Genomic DNA, 23,302 nt, shown 5'->3' on the forward strand with positions numbered 1-23,302 from the left:
CCACTGCCCCAAGGCCACAGAGCAGAGAACACCCCCAACCTTCCCCCCACCCCAGACACACATCTTTGGGCTGCCCCATGTAGCTTGTACAAAGCAGCAGGTCTCATCTGAAATGCTAGAGAAAAGGAAACCCAAAAAGGACGGGCTCCTCTGTGGACACTGTCACGTCTGCTTAGATTACGTGGTCCAGGAGCAGTGAAGGTTCCATGTCTGCCTCCCTGACTGGTTGACGGGGGACATCGTCTTAGCTGCTCTGGGGTTCAGTGTCTTCCGTCCCAGAACAGCTAACTCAGCCCCAGCAAGCTGTGGGGAGATCCACCCAGATGCTACCTGGAACCACACGGCCCAATCTTCTCGTCGGAGAATATTTCTGTCTTGGGGTGAAAGTCTTTTTTCTGAAGCGCAGACCTGGGACCAGCCACCTGAGCTAACAGTGGGCAGCAAGCCTGTGATTCCCACCGGCCAGGAAAAGCTACCAGTGACTCCACAGCTTTGATTTTGGAGGAAATTCTGCTGCCATGGACTCACATCACACGGGAGGCTGGACTCTGAACGAAAAAGTGTGCCTGGTGTCTCCAAAGTGAACTGTACATGCAGCTAAAGGAGTCGAACTGTGGGACGTCCGTGAGGTCGCCTCGGCCCGTGAGGCGCTGTCCCGGGGCTCGGACAGTCCTTCCCGAGAGGAAGGTCCTGAGTGTCTGCAGAGACAACGGTGAGCCGTGGCACACCGCGTGAAGTGGGGGTTGTAGCACCACGGGGATTCAGAGCACGGACAGCACTTCCAGCGCCAGCACTCAGGGGGGCCGGGAAAGAACAGCAGGATTTTGGCCCGTGGGTGGGGGGGCAAGTGCACTTCAGGCTGAGACAGCGCGAGTCGCGGCCGGAACGTGAAAGCACCCAAGACGCCATAGTGGAGAACGAGCCTTAGTGTCAAACTGTACCGAGTCGGGAGGGAGGAGGACTCAGAGTGCCATCATTGGAAACCAACCTCGCCAAGTAAAACCAACCCTAGTTTGTCTCCACGTAACGTTACAATCTCATGTAGCAGATATATTTTATCCCGGAGTCACAAATAGCTGCCCGCTGTGAACCTCAGCCTTCCCCCAAAGCCCCGGGAACCCTTCTGAAAGTGGCGTGTGGACCCGGCCACCCTGAGCCCAGGAACTTGGCGTGAGCACGTGGGTGAGGCTCCGCTCCTTGTCTGGACAGCGTCCCTCCGTTAGGGGACAAGGACGCATCGGGCACACGTGGAGACTCGTCCCTTCTACCAGGGCTGCTCTAGAGAACAGTGGCTCAAACCTCAGGCCCACGGAGTCACCGGGACACACAATCCTCTTGGGAAAACAGCACATCAACCGAAAACAAGGATGCCCACTTCCCGATTTCACATATGTTGGTAATTCTAATTCTGCAACAAAGGGAAAACTCAAATTTCCAATGCCTTTAAACATTTCGGTACAGTATTGGGGATTGAGCATTATAGCTTTCTGTGTTTACGATGTTTTTACATCCAGGGATTAATGGCGATTATTTCTGGGTGGATGGAATTATGGGTGTAATTCTTTATTGGCTGATGTATTTTCTGATTTGTTTTCTGAAATACTCCTTTATAAAAAAAGTTCCAACTGTAAAAAATTCAGAACCATTCAGGTTATTTCCCTGATTTGTCTACACATTCATAAAAATTCAGTTTTAGTATATTTAACAAATCTTTTTGGGCATTTATTGTGGGTCAGGCCCTCCAGAAACACAACGGGGAGCACGACACGTGGGTTTCTGTGCAGACTGAGGGCTCTGCCTGCTGCTTCACGACTGTCATCTCACACATTGAAGTTTTTGCAATGGTTAATAGAAAACTCATGTTCCCACTGGCCAGCCCTGCCTCAAGGCCTCTGCACCCACCCTCTGGCTTCTTGGGGCACCCTGCTGATATGCTGCCCACTGGGAAGGCCCTCTGTGACCCCCTGTGTGCAAGTCCCTCTTCACCCTCCTACTGTATATACATGTGAGTATTTCACTCACACTGAAAGCTCTGTTCAGTGTCCACCTCATGGACTATAAGAAGTTCAATGAGTAAAATCTGACCCAGGCTGACACAAGGCTACTTGATTCTTGGGGTGTCCCCAGGAGCTGCAGGGACACTGCTGTGTGACCTGGGGTGTTGCATCAAATACAGGATATAGGCTCTATCGCCTCCCTGCAGCCAGGAAACGCCTCACTCCTGAAGCGCCCCTCTCCCCGAGCATCGTGGCCCGCGGCTGTGAGCCCGCACGGCGGAATCACGGTGCACTCTAGCTCAGCCATTACACGCATTCACGCTTCTGGCTAGTTTCCAAAGCTAACCATTCAGGAGAAAGGAAAACTGGCTGGAAATGAGAATAAAGCAAACACGTGGGAAAAAAATGTAAAATGTACAAAAATGATTAAAGATGCTGCCAAGATTCCAAAACAGCACCAGGCCCATGACAGCAACGTCATTCTGGATGTAGTAGAAAATAAAAAAAATAAAAATAAAAACCCAACAAGACGCCTTCTGTAGCTAATGTTTCTGGAGCGATCTCATCTGATGGGTCACATGGTCAGAGTCTGCTCTCGGCCACTGTCCGTGGTGAAGTCCCAGCACCTGGAGCGCTGGTGAGGACGTGGCCAGCTGGGAGCTTTCCCAGGTCACCCCCGGGGTCACTGTGAGCAACCAGCTCTGGGGTTGGAAATGGCGGGGACAGTGGGTGAGCAGGACGGGAGACCGGGGGCCACCTGCTGGGTTGTGCTCCGTTGCAGCACCTGGGTGAGCACACTGTTTATCCGGCCGATTTGTTTGAGAAATGAGGCCTGCAGCTGTGCCCGGGCTGCTTGCTGCGGGTGAGGCTGTGGGATGGGCACGTGGGGACGCCTGTCCTTCCTTTCGGGCAGCCCTGCCCTGGCCGGCGATCCCCGTGATGAACACGCCCGTGTTAAGGGTTCGCAAGAATGAAAGGAATAGTGAAGATGGTGGCAAGTGGCTAATGAAGAAACGCAAGCAAGCAAGCAAGCGTTCTTCTGCCATGGTTACCACGCGGGTCACGTCAGGGGGCTGCCTCATGCCTGTGCCCTGCACGTGCAGCCAGGAAGTGCCATGTCTACCTCCAGCTGCCATCACCGCAGCAAAGCCCCGGACCTGCTAACTGCTCGGCATTCTTCCTGCAGAAGCTCCTGTCTGTCCCGGACACTGAGCACTTCAAGACACAGCGTTTCTTGCCGCAGAGAAACACTTGTCTCCTCAGCCATCTTTAAAAAGCCTGACTTGAGGGGTGTGGGCCAACTGCTACTCATGTTACCAAAGTGAAAATGTTTCAGGACACGAGAGCTCTGAATGCTAGCTGTCAATAATGGTTACTCACAAACACAGACGGAAAAAAAAGAAAGAAAAAGAAAAAAAACCCCAACCAAACAAGTGTGCACCAACCACATGCATTTGATTACAAGGCACCTCCTAGACGTAGCTAAGCATCAGCCACAGAAAGGACCCCGTGCTGAGGGCGCCATTTGAAAGTCACCCTCTGACGGGAGCGCTCACTGATCCCGATGAAACCCACCTGCAAGCAGATCGCCAGGTTCACTCTGCAGCCGAAGGACGTGCTCACAGCCCGCGGGTGGAGACCCAGGTCTTTAAAGAGCTTGGAGAACGACTGGGTGAGTGCTATCCGAGGCCGCTCTTCTGCCACGACCACACACGTCCGCACGCGGGACAAGTCCAGTCCTCGTGCCTAGAAATAACAGCAGCAGTAAGAGGTCAGCCTTCCAGTGCTCAAGGTGTGAGCTCCTTAGCCAGATGGATACAAGCAACACGCGCTCCACGCAGACAGGGTTCTGTGTGTCCACATCACTCAATGGTCCTGGGACGTCTGTGTGGGGAAAAAACCCTACAGGCATCAGAGGACTGAGGGTGCCTTCACAAACCGCTCTGAAATAACAGCGAGATGCAGCAGCAAGGAGCATGAGGAGAAGCAAGGTCCTGGAAAAACAATTACAGGACAGGGTCTGGGGAAGCAAGACACACCCCTGAACACGGATACACAGGACCACACACTGGACAGAAATGAGAAGAACTATTTTTAAATCAGAATGGAGAAGTAAAATATTTAGACAATTTTGTAAAGACAGCACTCCTCGTAAGTCCCATGAGACTGAAAAGATCCTATTCAATTCTGAGGACTGTGCATGACTGAGCTCAGCTCGGGTCTGCACCACGTTCAACTGGGCAAGACAGCAAGATGCAAAGGAGGACCTCAGAGAGCCGAGCACCGGACTGCGCGCAGGGGCGCTTCCCAGCCGGGCCGGGCGTCTGCAGGGGCGGGGGGAAGGAGGCGGGTGGCGAGCGGTAGTCTCCAGAGGAACAGAGCTGTAGCAGGACAACCGCCACACGCTGGGCCACGCAGCCCTCCCGGGCCCTGCATCGCAGCCTGGGCTCAGGGCACAGACGCGGGGGCACGGTGCAGGGGGGCATGGCTTGGGGGCATACTGGCCCCAAAGGTTCCTGCACGGATATGATCTCATACACACGGAGCCACACAGAAAACACTCCAAATGTGTGATCCCAGGTGTGTGTCTTCGGGGAGGCAGTGCGGCCTGGGTCTCGAGGCGGTGCACCTGGAGCTGGAGATTCAAAATTTGGCTCCAAAATTTATTAACTGTAAGGACCTGGAAAGGGTACTCAATTTCTCTGTAACTTAAGATTTCTCCTCTTTAACAACAGTGCTTTCTATCTCAGATGGCTATTGTAAAGATTAAATCAATACGTCAAGGGCTTAGAAAGCACTCAATTATGTTATTATTTGTGAAATGTACTCCATCGTTTTATAAAATAACATAGGTGATATAAGTAATAATTACATTTTATAAATTTCTTTTCCTATATCTATAATTTCACACAATTATATATTTGTTTATGTAGCATAATATCAACATTATCTTGCATTTTTTTTTCTTGTTCAAGCTTAATGCATTAGGTCTAAACAGGAAAATAAAATTCAGGAGATAAATGTAATGCTTTACTATTCGTTTGTGTGTAGATAATTCATGTGCACATGTCTCACACATACACAAATATAATCTGTATATACACAAAGACACACATCTGAGCATATGAACAATGGATGGTAGTTGGAATATAAATCGAAAACAGGTCATATGATTACCCCCCTCCTTACTTGGATCATGACTACCTCACCATGAAAATATGTCTATCAGAATGTTATCGACTTAAATGGAGGGAAATGCTAATATTCTGGTTAGGATGCAGACCTACAAATCAAGGTCTTCAAGGAAAACAAAAATGAGTGGCTAAATTCAAACCTACGGCTTGAACACCAACATCAGAATAAAGTTAACTTCACTGAACAAGTGAACTCACCAACGGAGGAAAAGCCACTGAGGGCCTTTCGGGCAGACCGGATGCACTCACAGACATCAGAGGGCACACCCTGACCTGTGACTCTCTGGGGCACTGAGCAATCATTCACCGTATAAAATCAAGTTTTCACATGAAACCAGTTTTGGGAGCTTCAGGGGACAGCGGAGTACACCTTGGCTTTTGTGAATGATTATTTTAGCTTCAGCAACCCTTGCCATGCCCTGTGACAGGTGCTTCTCTAGGACACTCGGATGGGCTCCCCAAAGCACCCTGAGGCCTGTGACAGGCTGCTTACCTTGAGGGATTCTGTCTGCGAGCCCAGCCCCTTGGTACAAAGTTCCATCACTGAATAGGAGCAAAACGTATCCCGGACTTTGTACTGACTCACGGCAAGAAGCCACAAGGCAGGGTTGGTTTCCAGCTCAGACGGCGGGATGAGAATGGACTGGTGCCCGGAGTACACACTGCAGAGAGAGACGGGAAGGGCCACGTGAGGGTGGGGCTGCAGGACCCCCGTGCCTCAGCAACACATGCTGCCCACTTCAAGAGGGGGGCACTCCCACCACTGCCCCTCCAGGTTGGCCAATACAAAATGCAAGTGTGTTCACGAAAACATTCTGCAAAGCTCAAGAGAACTCCAGGAATCTTGACTCGGTGACCGCCTTTTTGACCACGCCTCTGAAACCTCTAGACCTTACGAGGCCATCAGGGTTCTCTCAAGGCTGCTACATTTGCAAAATGCAGGAAACACAGGGTTGCATCTATAAAAACGCATATTTTCTTTGGAGGAATCAAATCCTTTGTCCATTTTTTTGATGTGATCTCTACACTCAATGTGGGGCTCAACCTCATGACCCCAAGATGGAGAGTTGCATGCTCAACAAACTGAGCCAGCCACGCGTCCTATCCATTTTTTTGTTTTTGTTTTTTTAGACCATTGGCTTTTACTGCATTACTGATGGGGGAATCTTAAATCCCTGTATGTTGAAAACTAAAATTCAAAAGCGTGAAAGTTATCCAGTTGTGAGTAATTTGCACACACACGTAACACTGCAGTGCTTTCTTTTGCTTAATTAAAGTTAATGCACAAGACAGGAAGGGTAATTAATCTGACTGCCTGTGAAGGAATAGCAGAAGTAGAAAATAAGGTCGTATGCCAGTCACTATTCACGCACACACCATATTAAACACACTCAAACATCTCAAAGCACACTCAAATGATAACTGTTATTTTAGTAACATAAAGTCCCACGTAAGCCAATTTCTCCTTTTAAATGAGACTACTTCCTCCAGGGAGGAACAGATGCTGAGTTGGGAGTGAGAGTTTAGAGGAAACTCTACACTGTGAGCTGAAAGCCGCCTGTGGTTCCCCCCCTTCCACCACCCCAGGGTGCTGGCTGACCAAGGGGAAATCACAAGCAGGAACTTTAACAAGTAACCAACAGGCTCATTGTGTATATTACAATAAATACCATTTAAAGACTCTGTTTTTGCTTTAGAAAGTGCCTTAGTCCATTGCTATGTACCTACCCCTCAGATGTCCCTTCTGGAAGGACCTGGCTATGCTGCCATGTGAGGGTTCAGGGGCCACCAGCCAGCTGCCAGTGCCTCGGGCAGGCAGGATCCCCCACCCCGCCTTGACCTGTGACTTGCCTGTCTCCCTTCATAGCTGTGACCCCCTTCGCTGCCCCCCACGCCTTTCCATGGCTTGTGCCAGCTCCTGACAGCTTTCAGAGGCTCCTGTTAAGAACGCCGTGCGCACACACACACACACACCCCTCACCTGGAGATACCCAATCATACGTTTCTCATCGGGACCACAAACCCTTCAAGCTGGTGGGTACTTCAGGTTCTGCTAACGCAGGACACTGAGCACAACCCCAGTCCACAACCAGCGCGTGCGGAGAAAGCCCGACTGTCACTCCAGGATGGAGATCGGATCATCATGTGGGAGCTAATTTTTCAGTGGTACGTGCATCCATGAGAATGTCTGGATTTTACTTAATCCTTCCGAGTAAGGGAGTCTGAGAACAAACAGACACTGTATTTGAAGGGCTACCCAAACGTCAGCCTAGTCAGCGCTGGGTCTGAGTCGAGTTTAGAGGAAACCTGCAGAGCTCTGAGGATGCACTACTGTTCTCAGGGAGCAGGAGAGAGGATTATTACACCCACGCCTTTCACATTTCCTCCGAAATCCTGCTGCTACGGACGTCCCGCTGGGCACGTGATTGCCCAGAGCCGTGCTCGCCGGTGGAGCCCTATGGAAACGTGCAGAAGTTACCTTTAGAGTCAATTTATCAAAATTAGGGAGGAGCCCGTTCCCATGACCGTAGCACTCGAAATTCTGGCAGTGTTTCTGTAAGATTTGTCTTTGAGAAATTAACTCAGGTCATGAAAGATCAGTTTATACTAAGGTTACTCGACACCAAAACACAGGACAACGAATCTACCTGCATCACCAAGTCCCGCTCCCACTCAAACAGCTGAGCGCAGGCCGTGTGCTGTAACCACTGTGAGTAACACTCTATCAAACAATGTAGCCTGGACTTCACAGTCTGAGAAAACAAACTTATACCCAGAAGCTCTTGTATCCAGAGCTGAGTTTCCTGAAAAATCAGAGTTTCCATCCAGTGTCAGAAGCTGGCCTGTCTTACCTGTGTCCTCACTTTTGAGGCATACCATGTTATTTTCAAAGTAACCTTCCGAGAATTATACACTTGGACTCGGAAAGAAACCAAACATTTCCCTAGCTGCACCCCTATGTCTAGTGGCCAAGGGATGCCATCACCCCATATACCCAGAGGTCCTACAGAGCAATTTGGAGATGCTTTCCCCAGGGCTATAAGACAAGTCTCTGCTGCCAGGACCCTTTCCCAGAGGTGCGCTGCCCCTGGGGACGTGGACACACACACAGGGCATATCCGCCTGGCCTGAGCTGACAGAAACTGATGTTTCCTTTGCAACCCTGGGCAGAGTCATGCTGTCTGTCCCTTGCACCATGGCCTCCAAAGACTCAGCACACACACGTGATGTCACTCTGAATTAGAGCTTTCTTGGTAGCGAATGTGTTCACTCCAACATGGAGGAGGAAGAAACAAACACGACAGGAAATTTTCCTCCGCTACATGGACGTCAAAAGAACAATCTCAGGGATCAACTATGGGATTTGAACAACCTAAGATCTAACAAGCCTGCAGTTTACGCACCTCAGAAATCCTAACTGTCCGCCAAGAAGCATGCGTCCACTTCTGTTCATGAATCAGGGCTAACAACACAACTGAACTAGGTCTCCCTGCACGCTTTGTACCGCAGCTCAGATTTACAGTCGCAGGATCTCACCAATGATTTTCACATTTTCAATGCTGGGCTCCAAACACGTTCTGTGACATCTGAGCCCCACGGCTTAGGGAACCAAAGTGTGGGCAAAAACCTTATGATGATATTCCTCTTAATGATGACAATTCATCACTTCCATGTTGTTCCCAGGGTTTTACTTTATAAGTACTATGCAAGGAGATCCAAACCACAGAAAATGAAATACGGAACACCCACAACCAGCCTAATCAAGAACAAACATCAGGATGAACGATCTGCCTGGTCGGAATCACTCCCACATGAAAGGGCTGGGGTCCCCCGTGTGGAATTCAAGGCTAGAGAATTGTAGGCACACTCGTGAAAATCAAGTACGGTGCGCCACTTTCCTCATTACACTAGGATGGATGTCAACATTAAGAAAATAATTAACAAGTGCTGATAACAGAGGACAGACTGGGAACACTACTCACGGATTTCTTATTAGCCCTTCCTTACTCAGCCCAACCAATGTCGATTCATCGCTTCATTTACTAACCAGAACTGACTTCTTGGCACTCGCCACAAACATCTCCTTGGAGAAAACAAACCTAGTAATAGCAGGCTGCTTATGCTGAAGACGATGATTTTCTGAGAATTCCTGGAACCTTAACTATTCTAGTCTCGATCTGAATTTCAGACAGAACCAGATGATTAAAGACACATGGGAGTATTTTCTGCACACCTGCCTCTTCGTTCTCCTGACGGTTTCTCGTAGAGCGGTAATGATTCACTTGAATGAATTACGTCCTATCGTGGGAGACTTTTGGTGTCATATCTAAGAAGTCACGGCCATGACCCAAGTCATCCAGACTTTTCCCTTCTAGGAGTTTGATAGTTTTACGTTTCACTTTAGGTCTACGATCCATTCTGAGCTAGTTCTTGTGAAGACCGTGAGGTCTGCGCCTAGACCCATTTTTTTGCGCACGTAGAAGCGCAGTTGTCCCCACACCACTTGCTGAAGAGACGATCTTTGCTCTGTTGCATGGCCTTTGCTCCTCTGTCAAAGATCAGTCTATCTCTGAGCTTCCTGTACCACCAAGAGTGAACCCTGATGTAAGTTATGGACTCTGGTCCATGATGACGATGCATCAACCAGGGTCCTAGATTATTAAAAAAGAAGAAGAAGACCCACCCCGGAGGGAGATGCTGATGATGGGGGAGATGGTGCGAGTGTGGCCGTAGGAAGTATGTGGGAAATCTCTGTAACTTCCACTCAGTTTTGCTGTGAATCTCAAACTGTTCTGAAAAATAGTCTATCTTAAAAAAGAAAAACATGGCTGACTAGGAGGAAAAATCAGACATTTTGGTAACATAAAATTTCACACCTTTAATTCAGTGATTTCAGCTTATTAATCTGAGAAAACACACAAATGATCAGAACTTGGGCACCTGGAGCAGGGCAGGTGCCTGGCTCGCTACAACACACATTACCCTGCGGTGGGCAGGTTACCGTCTGCACTGAGCACCTCAGCTCCCTGATGACAGCCTGTCTTCCTTCTTAAGAGTTTTATTTAGGTATAATGCGCGTACCATCAAATCCACCCCATATGAAGCACAGAGTTGAAAGGATTTTACTAAATTTGCAGAGTTGTTCTGGAACATTTCCAACCCACCTGTGCTCGTTGTGGTTCGACCCCAGCCCCACTCAACCTCTGCCCTCCTTTCTGGCTCTGTAGAGTTTTCTTTCCCAGACATCGCATATAAATGGCATCACATGACACAATCACAGAATATGTGATTTTGAGTCTGGCTTTTCTCCTCGTGGGCTGTTTCTGAAGTTTATCCACGCTGCAGCCGTACCACATCGTACGGACACGAACACACACCGTCCACCCTTTCACCAGCTGGTGGACCCGTGGGGTGTGTCTTTTTCTTTCCTCCTTGTTTTTACGAAGGCTGCTAGGGACATTTCACTCATCAGGGCTTTGGGTGTTTTCCCTTTGCTTTGGCAGATGCCTAAGGGCGGAACTGCTGGGTCACACTGTGAATTTATGTTTAATTTTTAAGAACGTGCCAGACTGTGGTTTCACCATTTCACATTCCCATTGACAACAACAGAGGAGAATTCTGGTTTCTGCACACCCTTGGTTACTGTTGTTTTGTGGTATTGTTTTGAAACCAGAAAACACAAGTTCTCCAACCTCATTACTTCCTGGGGTTTGCGGTTGTATCTGCTCCAGTGGGTACGAAGTGTTATCTCACTAGCTTTAATTTGCATTTCCCTAATAAATGCTAAGCATCTCTTCATTTGCTTATAAGTCATTTCTGTATTTTTGGTGAAATGTCTATTCAAATCTATTGCCCATTTTTAAATCATGTTGTGGGTCGTCTTCTTGAGTTTTGAGAGTTTGTTTTATATCTGGTTGGAAGGACTCTATCAGCTTATGAGTCGCAAAAATTATTCCCCAGTCTGTGGCTTTCCAACTTTTCCAACTTTCTTAATAGTGTCGTTTGATGTGCCCACATTTTTAATTTTATTGAAGTCATATTTTTGGTATTTCTTTTATGTATTGTACCTCTGGTACCATATCTAAGAACTCTGCCTAACTCAAGATTATAAAGACTGACTCCTCTGTCTTCTAAAAGCCTTAGCTCCTACGTCAATGTCTGAACGTCCAACGCTGCCGAGCATCATTCACTGGAAATACTACCCTTTCATCATTGAGCTGTTGTGGTACCTTTGTTGAGAAATGAAGTGACCACACATAAGAAGTCACCACAGTCTCCAGACTCCGAATTCTGTTTCACTGGCTGTTTTTTCTGCATCTACTTTCCTATTACCTTTATGCCAGCATGGCGCTGGTCTGCTTACTGCAGTAAGTGTTGAAATTGGGAAGTCTGAGCTTTCCAACTTTGTTATTCTATTCCAAAATTGTTTTGGATATTGGGCATTCTTTTTTTGTATTTTAGGATAAAATTTTCGATTTCTGCCAAGAAACAAAAACAAAAACAAACCAACCCTGCTGAGATTTTGACAGGAATTACTTCAAATCCTAGATCTATTTGCAGAGAATTTCCATTTTAACAATATTGAAACTTCCAACCCATGAATATCAATGATCGGAAATGCTTTTTAAGACATATTTGATCTTAAGAATATTTTGAAACAATTCTGTTATATCATGATTCTCAAAGAAACAATGCTCTATTTTATGACTGAAGGTAACTTTAGGATGAAAACACAAAAAATTGTATTAAACTTCTTAAAATGCTGAAAGCATTGCAAAGTTACAGAAAAGTTTTAAGTAGAAATAACCTTTTCCTCTCTCAAATCACTTGAGGGTGGGTCACTGACGTCAGCGGGTATCTCCAGTAAACAAATTTATTTTTCTCCATACAGCCAATAAGACGTCAAAATCAGGAAACAGATACATTTCTTCCACCGAAGCCTTGGACCCCTTCACGTTTGCCGGTTGTCCTGACGATGACTTTTATAGAGAAAGGAGACCGTTCAGAGACACACCCGCAGAAGCCATCAGCCCACCCGCTGGGGTCCTCAGGGCTTCCGTGACTGTGTGACACTGGCACTCGTGGTCACAGACAGCAGCTGTGGGCACCGCTCAGTCTGGGTCTGATGCTCCCTGGACTCAGTGCTTCAGGGAAGGGTCTTTGTCAGGAGGACCCCAGACATGATGCTGATTGCCTCACTGCAACTCTCTGGGTGACACTCATGACCCCGTGTCTCTGCTGTGAAGGTTCTCTCTGCCCCTTTGAAACTCACAACTGTTTTCTAGATGTCTACTCTATCGATCAAGCTTTCAGTCTGTTTGTCTGTTGGAATAGTGAGATAATTTCCTGTTTTATTCAGTGTTATCTATCATAATCTTTATTTTGGTGCTGAAATCCCCCAATCTGGCCAGTGGGAGCCCCTCCAAAGGGCACGTCACCCTCATGCCATGAGCGCCTTCTCACACAAAAAGACATTGAGGCTCATCTTGTGCATTTCCTGGACCAGCCGTGAAGTCGGCCCTTCCCTGAGGGAACGCTAGCCCGTCGGAGCGGACAGCAGCACCCCCCGTGCCGATGGGTGCCGGGCGTTCACATCCTTCCTGTGGCAGATGCTCCCAGGCCAGTCTCTAAGCAAGTCTGTCTGGATCTGTTACTGCAGAGACTTCAGAAGGAATAAGTTCACAGCTCTCCTGTATTTATGTCAGTGTTGCAGAGGCAATCAGCAGAACTTTGTAATTTCATGACTTCTGAACGAATTTGCAGGAAAGACACCATTAGGAAAAGCCTCCTTAGGGCCCCTTTCAAGAGCCCCACTGTGACTCGCTGCTACCGGTGTGCGTCAAACCTTCCCACCAACAGGCAGCCTCTCTGGCTGTGTCACGAGGGTCAGGCTCGGTGAGCCCCAGGGGCGGGAAAGCGCTCCATCCACTTGCTTCGGCTTCACGGGCGCCTTTGCCAAGGGACACACAGTCCCCTCTAGGGTTAGTGCCGCAGGACAGGCTTCCTTCGCGGTTGGCCGCACGTCGCTGGCCCCTCTGCTGCGACGCCATAGTCTGAAGTACTTCCCAAGAAACACATTTACGCACGATACTACGCATTCTGTAGCGAGGCAAAAATCACTGAATATTTTAATTGAATTGAATTTGTGCTCTCAAAAACTTTAATTGTTCTAACTAGAATGAATGCCAGCCTTTTTTCAAAAATACAGGACTGGATTTTAATCTAACATAATACTATTAAGTACGGTGAATGCATTAGAATAATTGCTTTCCAAAGTGCATTTAAAGACATGAGAGAAGACATTAGCGACTATTAAGAAGAAAGGAAATCATGACCATTTTCATATGACAGCATCTCAGTTTTAAATCTATATTAAGGCACAGTCACAAAACTGTACACACACCGAACAGTTTATGGCGAAATCACATTTGGTGATTGCTTTACAATGCCGCATGGAACACAGGGGCAGAAAAAACTGGAAGGAGAGATGAAGCAAAGCCGTCTGAACGCTGGCCTGTGGGAGCCGGATGGTGGACGCCGGTGTGCGCCACGGCATTGTTGATGTGCGTGCAGACGCTCGAGCGTTAACGCTACCAAAACAGTCTGCTACCGCCCAACCAACTCTGGCAGACTGTGCAAGACGCTAACGGTGAGTACTTCCCGGTGTCACAAGGGGCTATGGCCCCTGCGGTCTTCGTGCTCTTCAGGCTGTTTTGTCTTCCCCAAAGATTCTACAGTCCGAAGAAATGCCAACACACCTCACATTCACCCTCTCCAGAGACACCTGCTGAGCCTGCTACGCCAGCCCTGGGGCGCCGGGGACGCGGACGTGGTGGGGACTCTGCTGGGCTCTCATGGGGAGCTCCCTGCCTTTCTGCACCTGGTTCCTCCCAGCCACGCCAGCGAGAAGCCCGAAGGAGGAGGGAGCCCGAAGTGTGCATTGTCCTACTACACATTCCAGGCCAGGGGTGACTGCTAGGTAAAGGCAAAGCACCGAAACCTCAGGCTGGCGTCCTCGCTAGGAAATAGGGGTCCCTGCCAGGCAGCCTCCCAGAAGAGCCCAGAGTTTGCGGTCTCTGCGGGGCTCAGCAAACGCTGTGAAGTGTGGATACCACCGCAGACGCATCTGGCCCTCCCGGAGCGCGGGGCTGAGGAGGGACAGGACAGTGACCCATCTGTGACCCAGCCGCAGCCGGCCAGACGTGGCAGCCCCCCCCAGACTCTAGCATCCACTCTGCGAATGGTCTAGAAAGGGGGTGCATGACGGATTTAGTCTTCATTGTAAAGATGTTCAAGAGGGTACTTACCTACAGAGGCACCACAGGACAAACCCAAGTCCACAGTAAGGGTCCAAGCAGATGGCCACTTCTCGAGAGGGGTAGAGCTCACACTGCAGCTTAATGGAACGGCAGAAGGCACTGGTGGCTGCGTGAGACATCTGCAAGACAGCAAGGCCACCTCAGTCCATGCAGCCCGACCTCCAGCGCCCCACGGTGACTGCAGGAAGGGCACCACGGCAGCCACGCTCTGGCTTTGCCAGCACAAGAGGGGGCTGCGATTCCTGTCAGTGCTCCCATTTTCAAGGGCTAAACCACATGCAACACTTCCTGGGCCCCCAGACCCAGGAATCCTGCAGCTGAAGTCACCACGTCCTGCAGCCAAAAAGGTTAGCACAGAAAGAATTCTCCAGCAATCCCACTATGCTGTGAAGAAGCTGGGGACACACTGGCTCAGGGCCCCTCTCCGGGTCGGGACCGTGTCTGATTTAGACACATGGGCCATGCAATAGGGCCAGCAGGGCACAGTGGACGAACACCCCATCTCAATGGTCAGGAAACCAGGCTCAGAGAAGACAGTTTGCTGACGGTCACACACACTCGAGCCAGAATCTCAGCCGGGGGTGGGCCAGCAGCAACGCTCCCCGTCCCCGCACGACCGAGGTGACAGGAGGAGGGCTCCCACAGCCGGAATATAACATGAGTTATTACAAGATACCGTAAAATGTATCTAATATAGTCAATTTTCTCACAGAAGCTTTCTAGTCAAGCCAACCTGAGAGGAAAAGGAAAATCTTTCCAAGCTCGTGGTTTTAAACATGTCTTCAGTTCATCGGAAGTGGATGTCCCCTGGAGCTGAACCGAGTGAGGGGTGGGAACATGCACCCTCACACGCAGGCAGACCCAGACGAATGTCTGGGAAAGCACCTGTCAGTCACCCCAGCAACGGAGGAGAGAAGCCGGGGGTGGGGCATGCTTCTGCCATGAATGTGGGAGCGCTGTCAGACGCTCTGGCCAGCAGGGTTCACTGTGGATACTTCACGGAATTCATAAAAAGTAACAGAGAATTGCTCTAGAATCGGACACACAAGCAGTTCATTTTAGCTTGCTATTAAAGCCACAATAATTTGCTTAAAGAAGAAACAATGCTGGATTTATGAAATATTCCTTCAACCTCCCACCTGCTTGATCGGGAATTAGTAAAATTCTAACTACCAAAATTACGCACATTCTCACTAAAATAAACCTTTACTGAACCCCTGCTCTGTGCAGGCACTGTTTGTACCAAGAACAGAGTTTTTCAGCTTAGCTCAGCAAATACTAATATATTAATTGAGGACGTGCTTGTATCAGGCTTTGTATTAGGTGCTCGAACTGCAAAAAAGAATAAAACACAGGTTGGAGCTTGTGATCCAGTGGGAAATTGAGAGAGAACTCTGTTAACTGCGGGGCCCATGAGCACTTTGACAAGGGGGTGGAGAGCTCAAGGAGAGCAGAGAATGGGTTCTCCCATCGCCCTGGGGCTCACAGAGGGCTGTGGGTCTTAAGGGTGAGTAAGCATGAACAGATCTCTTCATAGTGGCAAGAATGCAGAGAGATTAAGAAAAAAGCAACCAGGAAAGCTGAACATCTCACGTCCAAGCTCATTGCAATCTTGGACCCTATCAACATCACAGACCCATAGCCCACTTTGGAAGAAGAATTCCCAATTCTTATGAAGACAGATTTGTACCTGGATAAAGAATTAGTTTTCCACAAGCCCCAAACAAGCAGCTCTTGTGCTCGACTCTGAAAGAGACACTGAGAGCAGATACAGTCGGAGCGCTCAGGGATGAGGGCACCTGTGTTTATTTTTAGGATGCATCTAAGGACTTCTCTAGGGAAGGGTTACTTTCCGTGCGGTATGACTTTGGCTGATGATGAAGTAAGTGTCCATGGCCTGGGCAAATATGAGCGGCACACCCCATCCGAGAGTGAGCCCCTCAGTGGAAGGGAGGGCCTCCGCAGCTCTACAGCAGCTTGCGGGGAAGCCCAGAGGGCGATTGAGCTGAAGGAAACAGCAGGTGCCGTATGGGTCCTCCACAAGACGTCCTCGTAGACGTGGAGCAAATGTGTACCCAGGAGCCACCAGGAATGCCAGAGTTCAAATTACACTTTGGAAGAGTATTACAAAACTTATATTCAACATATAAGCACATACTCATGGGTCTTATACTAAATCAGACATTATACAGCACCCATTATGGAGAAAATGGTTTACTGGGTAAACTTCTCTATCTCACCTTTAGCGATTTAACTGAATACTTGATGACATTTTTGTCCAAAAGCTGAAATTGAATTAACATTTCCAAGAAACACGGTGACAAGTGCAATCAAAGAGGTAGAGGGGATTTCCATCAGGACAAGACTATCAACCAGATGATTTCAGCTCTGTTTACGCCTCTTGGTATTTAAGGCATATGGGTTTTCATTAAATGACATCACAGTATGTTTCATCTCAGGTACTCATCAAACAAACTAAATTGCAAAAGTTTAATAAAAACTTCCATAAATTTGAGGAGCACCTGGGTGGCTCAGTCGGTTAACAGACGACTCTTGGTTTTGGGTCAGGTCACGATCTCAGGGTCGTGAGATTGAGCCCTGCATAGGGCTCCATGCTCAGCATGGAGTCTGCCTGAGATTCTCTTTCTCTCCCTCTGCCCCTCCCCATCGCCTTGCACCCACTCTCTCGCTCTCTAAAATAAATAAGTAAATCTTTAAAAAAGAAAGCTTTCATAAATGTGAGAGGAAGTCTATTACCCATCTCTCTGGGATTACTAGGGTTTACACTTCTATTACGCGGAATCCCCATGAAGTAACAGCATAGATCGCTTTCTCTCCGCTTCAAGCAGAAGAACCTATCGGATCAAGACGTAACACTGCAGCCTCCCCTTCTGCAGACCGTGACAACGGTAGGATCCAAGGGTGTGTTTCCCTTCTGCTGTGATCGGAGGCGGCTCAAGGCCACCTTCAGCACCATGGTAAATCACTTATCCTGCTCTGAAAAGAAATCTGTACTCCAAAAGGCTTTTGAAGGGGCACCTGGGTGGTGCAGTTGGTGAAGTGACCGACTCTTGATTTCAGCTCAGGTCATGATCTCAGGGTTGTGAGATCAAGCCCTGGGGTTGAGCTCAGCTCAGTGTGGAGTCTCCTTGAGATTGTCTCTCCCCCTGCCCCCCCCCGCCCACACATGCTCTCTCTCCCTCTCTCTCTCTCTCTCAAAAAAGGCTTTTGAAGAATTATTTTATTTTATATTCCACTTTATTTGGTGTGGTCCCTCAGATTCTATTGAAAAGCAGAGGAGAGGACTCTGGGAAGACAGTCTCCATAGCAACCAGACAACAATTGTGTGGGCAGAAAATGAAACTATTTGGAGCTCTGGAGTCTGTTAAGGCTTGTAACTTCCAGAAGAAGGCTTGGGCAATGGCAGTTAATTTTGGAAAAATTCAGACATTCCCATTAAAGAAAAGGTTGTGGGCACTCATGACATTTAGACCTGCCATGAAAGGCTCAAGAAAGTCCTGTAGGTAGAAACAGAAAGACACTAGATGTAACTCGAAGTCATATGAATAAATTAAGATCTCAGTAAAGTAAATACAAGGCAATTATAAAAGCTACTGTAATCCTGGGGCACCTGGGTGGCTCAGTTGGGTAAGCGTCTGACTCTTGATTTCAGCTCAGGTCATGACCTCTGTGTGGGGCGAGATTGAGCCCTGTGCCGGGCTCCATGCTCAGCAGGGAGTCAGATGATTCTCTCCCTCTGCCCCTTCCCCCACTTGCTCTCTCTCCCCCCACCTCTAAAATAAATAGTCTTAAAAAAAAGCAAGTATAATCATAGCAATACTTTATAACTCTACCCTTCATTTTCTACATGATTTAAGAGATTTATAATAAGGTAAAACAAAACAATTAGTCAAAAAACTGTTACTGTAAATTTGGGTTTAAATTCCACTTTTCCCCCCCTACATAACAAGAGACCAATGTATTTAAAAGAATTATTACTACACATTTTAGGCCATACAGTGTATAAAGATATAACTTTGTGACATCAGCAACTGAGAGAGGTAGAGATGGAACAGGAATAATTAAGCAGGAATAATCCAAACTGGAGAATTACAACTGTAGGCTGCACAACCCAATCCCCATGGTCACCTCAAAGACAAAACCTGTAGAATATATATGAAAGGAAATGAGAAAGGAATTTGAAGGTTTCACTACAAAAAATCAACTAAGCACAAAACAAGACAGTAATGCAGGAAATGAGTAACAGGAAAGTTACAAGACATATGGAAAAAAATGAGCAAGGTGACAGAAGTCCCTTCACTTTTTTAAAAAAAATTATTTTAGAGAGAGAGTGCGAGTAAGGGGAGGGGGCAGAGGGAGAGAGAATCTCAAGCAGACTCTCCACTGAGTAGGGAGCCCAACATGGGGCTCGATTTCACGACCCTGAAATCATGACCTGAGCTAAAATAAAGAGTTGGTCACTTAATCGACTGCACCCACCAGGCGCCCCACAGAAGTCCCTTCTTACCAGTAATTAGTTTAAACATAAACAAATTAACTCCAAAGACAGAAATTGGCAGAGTGAATAAAATACACAATCCAAACAAATGCTGCCTACAAGAGACTCATTTTATTTATTTTTAAAAAAGATTTATTTATTTGTGAGAGTGAGAGAGCGAGAAAGAGAGAGAGAGCAAGCATACAGGGGTTGGGGGGCAGGGGAGAGGGAGAGAGATACTCCAAGTAGACTCTCTGTTGCGTGTGGGCCCGATGCAGGGCTTGATCTCATGACCCTGAGACCATGACCCCAGCCAAAACCAAGAGTTGGACTCCCAACCAACTGCAACATCCAGGAGCCCCCAAGAGATTCATTTTAGATCAAAAGACACAAATAGTTTGAAAGTGAAAGAATGGATAAAGACATTCCATGCAGAGACCAAAAGAGAGCAGAGGTAGCTAAACTATATCAGACATACAGACTTCCAAAACGGTTGCAAAAGACAGAGAGGGGCATTACATATTAATAAAGGGTTCAGTACAGCAAGAAGATTTAACAATTATAAACATCTACACACCAGACAATAGACCACCAAAAAAGATGAAGCAAAAATGGACAAAACTAAAGGGAGAAACCAACGTTTCTTCAGTGACAGAGACTTCGATACCCTATTCTCGATAACAGTCAGAACAAGCAGAAAGAAGACATGTAAAAAAAAGAAAATAGGGGACTTAACACAATAAACCAAGAGATCTGAGGGACATAAAGAACACTCAACCACAATGGAATACACACTCTTCTCAAGAGCACTTGGGTCATTTTCCAGGATAGGCCATGTTTTAGGCCACGAATTAAGTCTCAGTAGATTTAAAAAGATATGAAGTATCTTCTCCAACCACAACAGGATGAAGTTAGGAATCAGTAACAGAAGGAAAACTGAAAAACCCACAACTTGCAAAATTAAAAAAATGTACTCTTAAATAACCACAAGGAAATCACAAGGAAAATCAGAAAATACTTAGATATGAATGCAAATGAAAATACAACATACCAAAACTTACAGGACACAGCAAAAGCAATGTTAATGCAGAAATTTATATAAACAGTTACCTTAAAAAACAAGACAGATCTCACATCTAACTTTACAACTTAAGGAATGAGAGAAAGAAGAACAGATTAAACCCAAAGCTAGCAAAAGGAAGGAAATAATAAAGATTAGAACAGAGGTAAGCAAAGTGAGAGTGGAGAAATAGTAGAGATAATCTATGAAAACAATAGTTGGTTCTTTGAAATAATCAACAAAGCAAACCTTTAGCTAGATGGACTAAGAAAAAATGAGGGAACACTCAAATTACTAAAATCAGAAATGAAAGTAGGGACATTTACTATGGATTCTACAGAAATAAAATTAATGACAGGAGAGTATTATGAACAAATGCACAACCTACACGACATGGAGAAACGGCACTTCATGAAGACTGAAACACAAATTATCACGAAGGAACACAAAACCTACCAAGACTAAATCATGAAGAATAAAAAATCTGAATAAACTTACAAGCAGTAAGAAAATCAAATCAGTAAAGAAGATTTCCAACAAAGAAAAGCCCTGCACCCAATGACTTAACTGCTAAAATGAACCAAACATTTAAAGATGAACCAATACTAGGGCACCTGGGTGACTCAGTTGGAGAAGTATGTGACTCTTAATCTCAGGGTGTGAGTCTGAGCCCCACATTGGGTGTGAAGATTACTTAAACATAAAATCTTTTAAAAAAAATCAATCAATAGGTCACACTAAAAGAATGAGGGGAAAAAAAACCCACATGATCATCTCTGACAAAACTCAACAACCTTTTATAATAAAAACACTCAATAGACTAGGAATAGAAAAAAGGGCCTCAACATAATAAAAGCCATATGGAGAACACAGAAAACATCATACTCAGCCATAAAAGTTTCAAAGCTTTACCTCTACAATCAGGAACAAGGCAAGGATGCCTGCTTTCACCCCTTCTATTCCACATGGTACTAGAAGTTCTAGCCCAAGCAATTAGGTAAGAAAAATAAATGCAAGGCATTCAGAATGGAAAGGCAGAAGTAAAATGATCTCTGTTCACAGATAAGATGAACTTATATATAGAAAACACTAAATATTTTACACAAAAAATTATTAAAAATCAAATTCACCAAAGTAGCAAGAAGCAAAAATCACTTGCATTTCTATACATTAAATGAAAAATCTGAAGAGGAAATTAAAACAAGTCTATTTACAATAGCATCAAAGAATAAAATGCTTAGGAATTAACTCAACCAAGGAGGTGAAAGACTTGTACAATGAAAATTATAAAATATTGCCAAAGAAATTAAAGACATAAATAAATGGAAACACATACCATATTCATAGATGTCAATATTACCCTAAACTATACAGACTCAATGCAGTCTCTGAATGTTATTTGCAACTAAAGAATCATTGAACATTATACCAAAAACTAACGATGTACTGTACTTTGGCTAATTGAATTTAAATTAAAAAAATTTTTCAATGATATTTTTTGTAGAAGTAGAAAATGCATCATAAACTTCAAAGAGAATCTCAAGGAAATCTGAATAGCCAAAACAATCTTGAAAATAAACAGAGGACTCACATTTCCTGATTTAAAAGCTTACTACAAATTTACAGTAGTCAAAACAGTGCAGTACTGGCTCAAAAACAGACACGCAGATCAGTAGAAGAGAATACACAGCCCAGAAAAAAAAAAAAAAACCCTTGCATTTATGGCCAACTGATTTTTTTTTTTAAAAGATTTTTATTTATTTATGTGACAGAGAGACAGCCAGCGAGAGAGGGAACACAGCAGGGGAGTGGGAGAGGAAGAAGCAGGCTCCCAGCGGAGGAGCCCGATGTGGGACTTGATCCCGGAATGCCAGGATCACGCCCTGAGCTGAAGGCAGACGCTTAACGACTGCGCTACCCAGGCGCCCCTGGCCAATTGATTTTTGACAAGGGTGCCAAGACCATTCAATGAGGGGAAAGACAGTCTTCTCAACAAATGGCGCTGAGAAAATTGGATCTCCACGTGCAAAAGAATGAGTTTGGACCTTTATCTAAAACCACACAGAAAAATTAGCTCAAATTGGATCAAGGACAGAAATGTAAGACCTAAGACAATAAAATTCTTGGAAGAAAACCCAAGACAAACGTTTATGACACTAGATTTAGCAATGATTTCTTGGGTGTGACCGAAGGCAAAGGACAAAAAAAAAGACAAAATTGGACTTTATGAAAATTTAAAAATTTTGTGCATCAAAAGACACTATCCACAGGTTAAGAAGGCAATCCACAGATTAGCAGAAAATTCAGGGTTTAATATCCAGAATAGATAGAGAATTTTTAAGACTCAACCACAACAACAATAAAAAACAAACAATTTGACTCAAAGGACTTGAATAGATATTTCTCCAAAGATGATGTACAAATGGCATGAAATAATGCTCAACATCACTAATCACTAGGAAAGTGCAAATCAAAACCACAATGAGATACCACTGCACACCCATTAGGATGGCTACTATTAAAAAATAAAAGCAAGAAAAACCCAGAAAACGCTGAGTTGACGAGGATGAGGAGAAGGTGAAATGGTACGGCCACCATGGAAAACAGCATGGCAGTTACCTCCCAGATTAAACAAAATGACCGTACGACCCCAAATTCCACTTCTTGGCATGTACCCAGAAGACCCAGAAACAGTGTCTTAGGAGATGCTTGAACATGGACGCGCACAGCAGTGTCACTTACAGGAGCTGACGCCTGGAAGCAGCCCTACTGTTCGGTGACGGGTGAATACATTCAACGGAAGGTTAACTCAGCCTTAAAAAGCAGTTCTGACCCCCATGGCAACACAGATGAACCCCTGGGACATTACGGTACGTTTAACGAGCCAGTCACAAAAGGACAGCGCTGCAGGACTCCACCTCTATGGGGTCCCCGGTCGTCAAAATCCCAGAGACAGAAGGGAGATGGTGGGTGCTGGGGGAGGGGACAGGGGCTCTTGATTAATAGGTAGCGAGTTTCAGTTATTTAAGATGCGGGGAGTTATGCGGGTGGACAGTGGAGGTGGCTCCACAGCGTGTTTTTAAGGCCGTGTACGCTTAGGTCAGTTATTAGGGTGAATTTATGTTATGTGTATTTAACGACAATAATAAAAAATTGAAAAAAAAAGCAGAAAAAGAGAATTGAGGTAAATGACACAAATGGAGGGGTCAGATTCCAAGGGTGGGCCAAGGGCT

At 46.2% G+C, this 23,302-nt stretch overlaps 1 protein-coding gene across 1 annotated transcript in view; it reads right to left on the reverse strand.

The window, feature by feature from the left end:
- Nucleotides 1–23,302, reverse strand: part of DIP2C (disco interacting protein 2 homolog C) — a 351,333-nt gene that overhangs the window by 42,188 nt on the left and 285,843 nt on the right. The window contains exons 25-27 of the mRNA XM_034644335.1: nucleotides 14,500–14,630; nucleotides 5,685–5,853; nucleotides 3,573–3,743 (exon numbers count right to left, since the gene is read on the reverse strand). Of these exons, the coding sequence (XP_034500226.1) occupies nucleotides 3,573–3,743; nucleotides 5,685–5,853; nucleotides 14,500–14,630 (471 nt within the window). The remainder of the gene's footprint in view (nucleotides 1–3,572; nucleotides 3,744–5,684; nucleotides 5,854–14,499; nucleotides 14,631–23,302) is intronic.

Source organism: Ailuropoda melanoleuca, chromosome 15, assembly GCF_002007445.2.
Source record: "Ailuropoda melanoleuca isolate Jingjing chromosome 15, ASM200744v2, whole genome shotgun sequence".
NCBI lineage: Eukaryota > Metazoa > Chordata > Mammalia > Carnivora > Ursidae > Ailuropoda > Ailuropoda melanoleuca.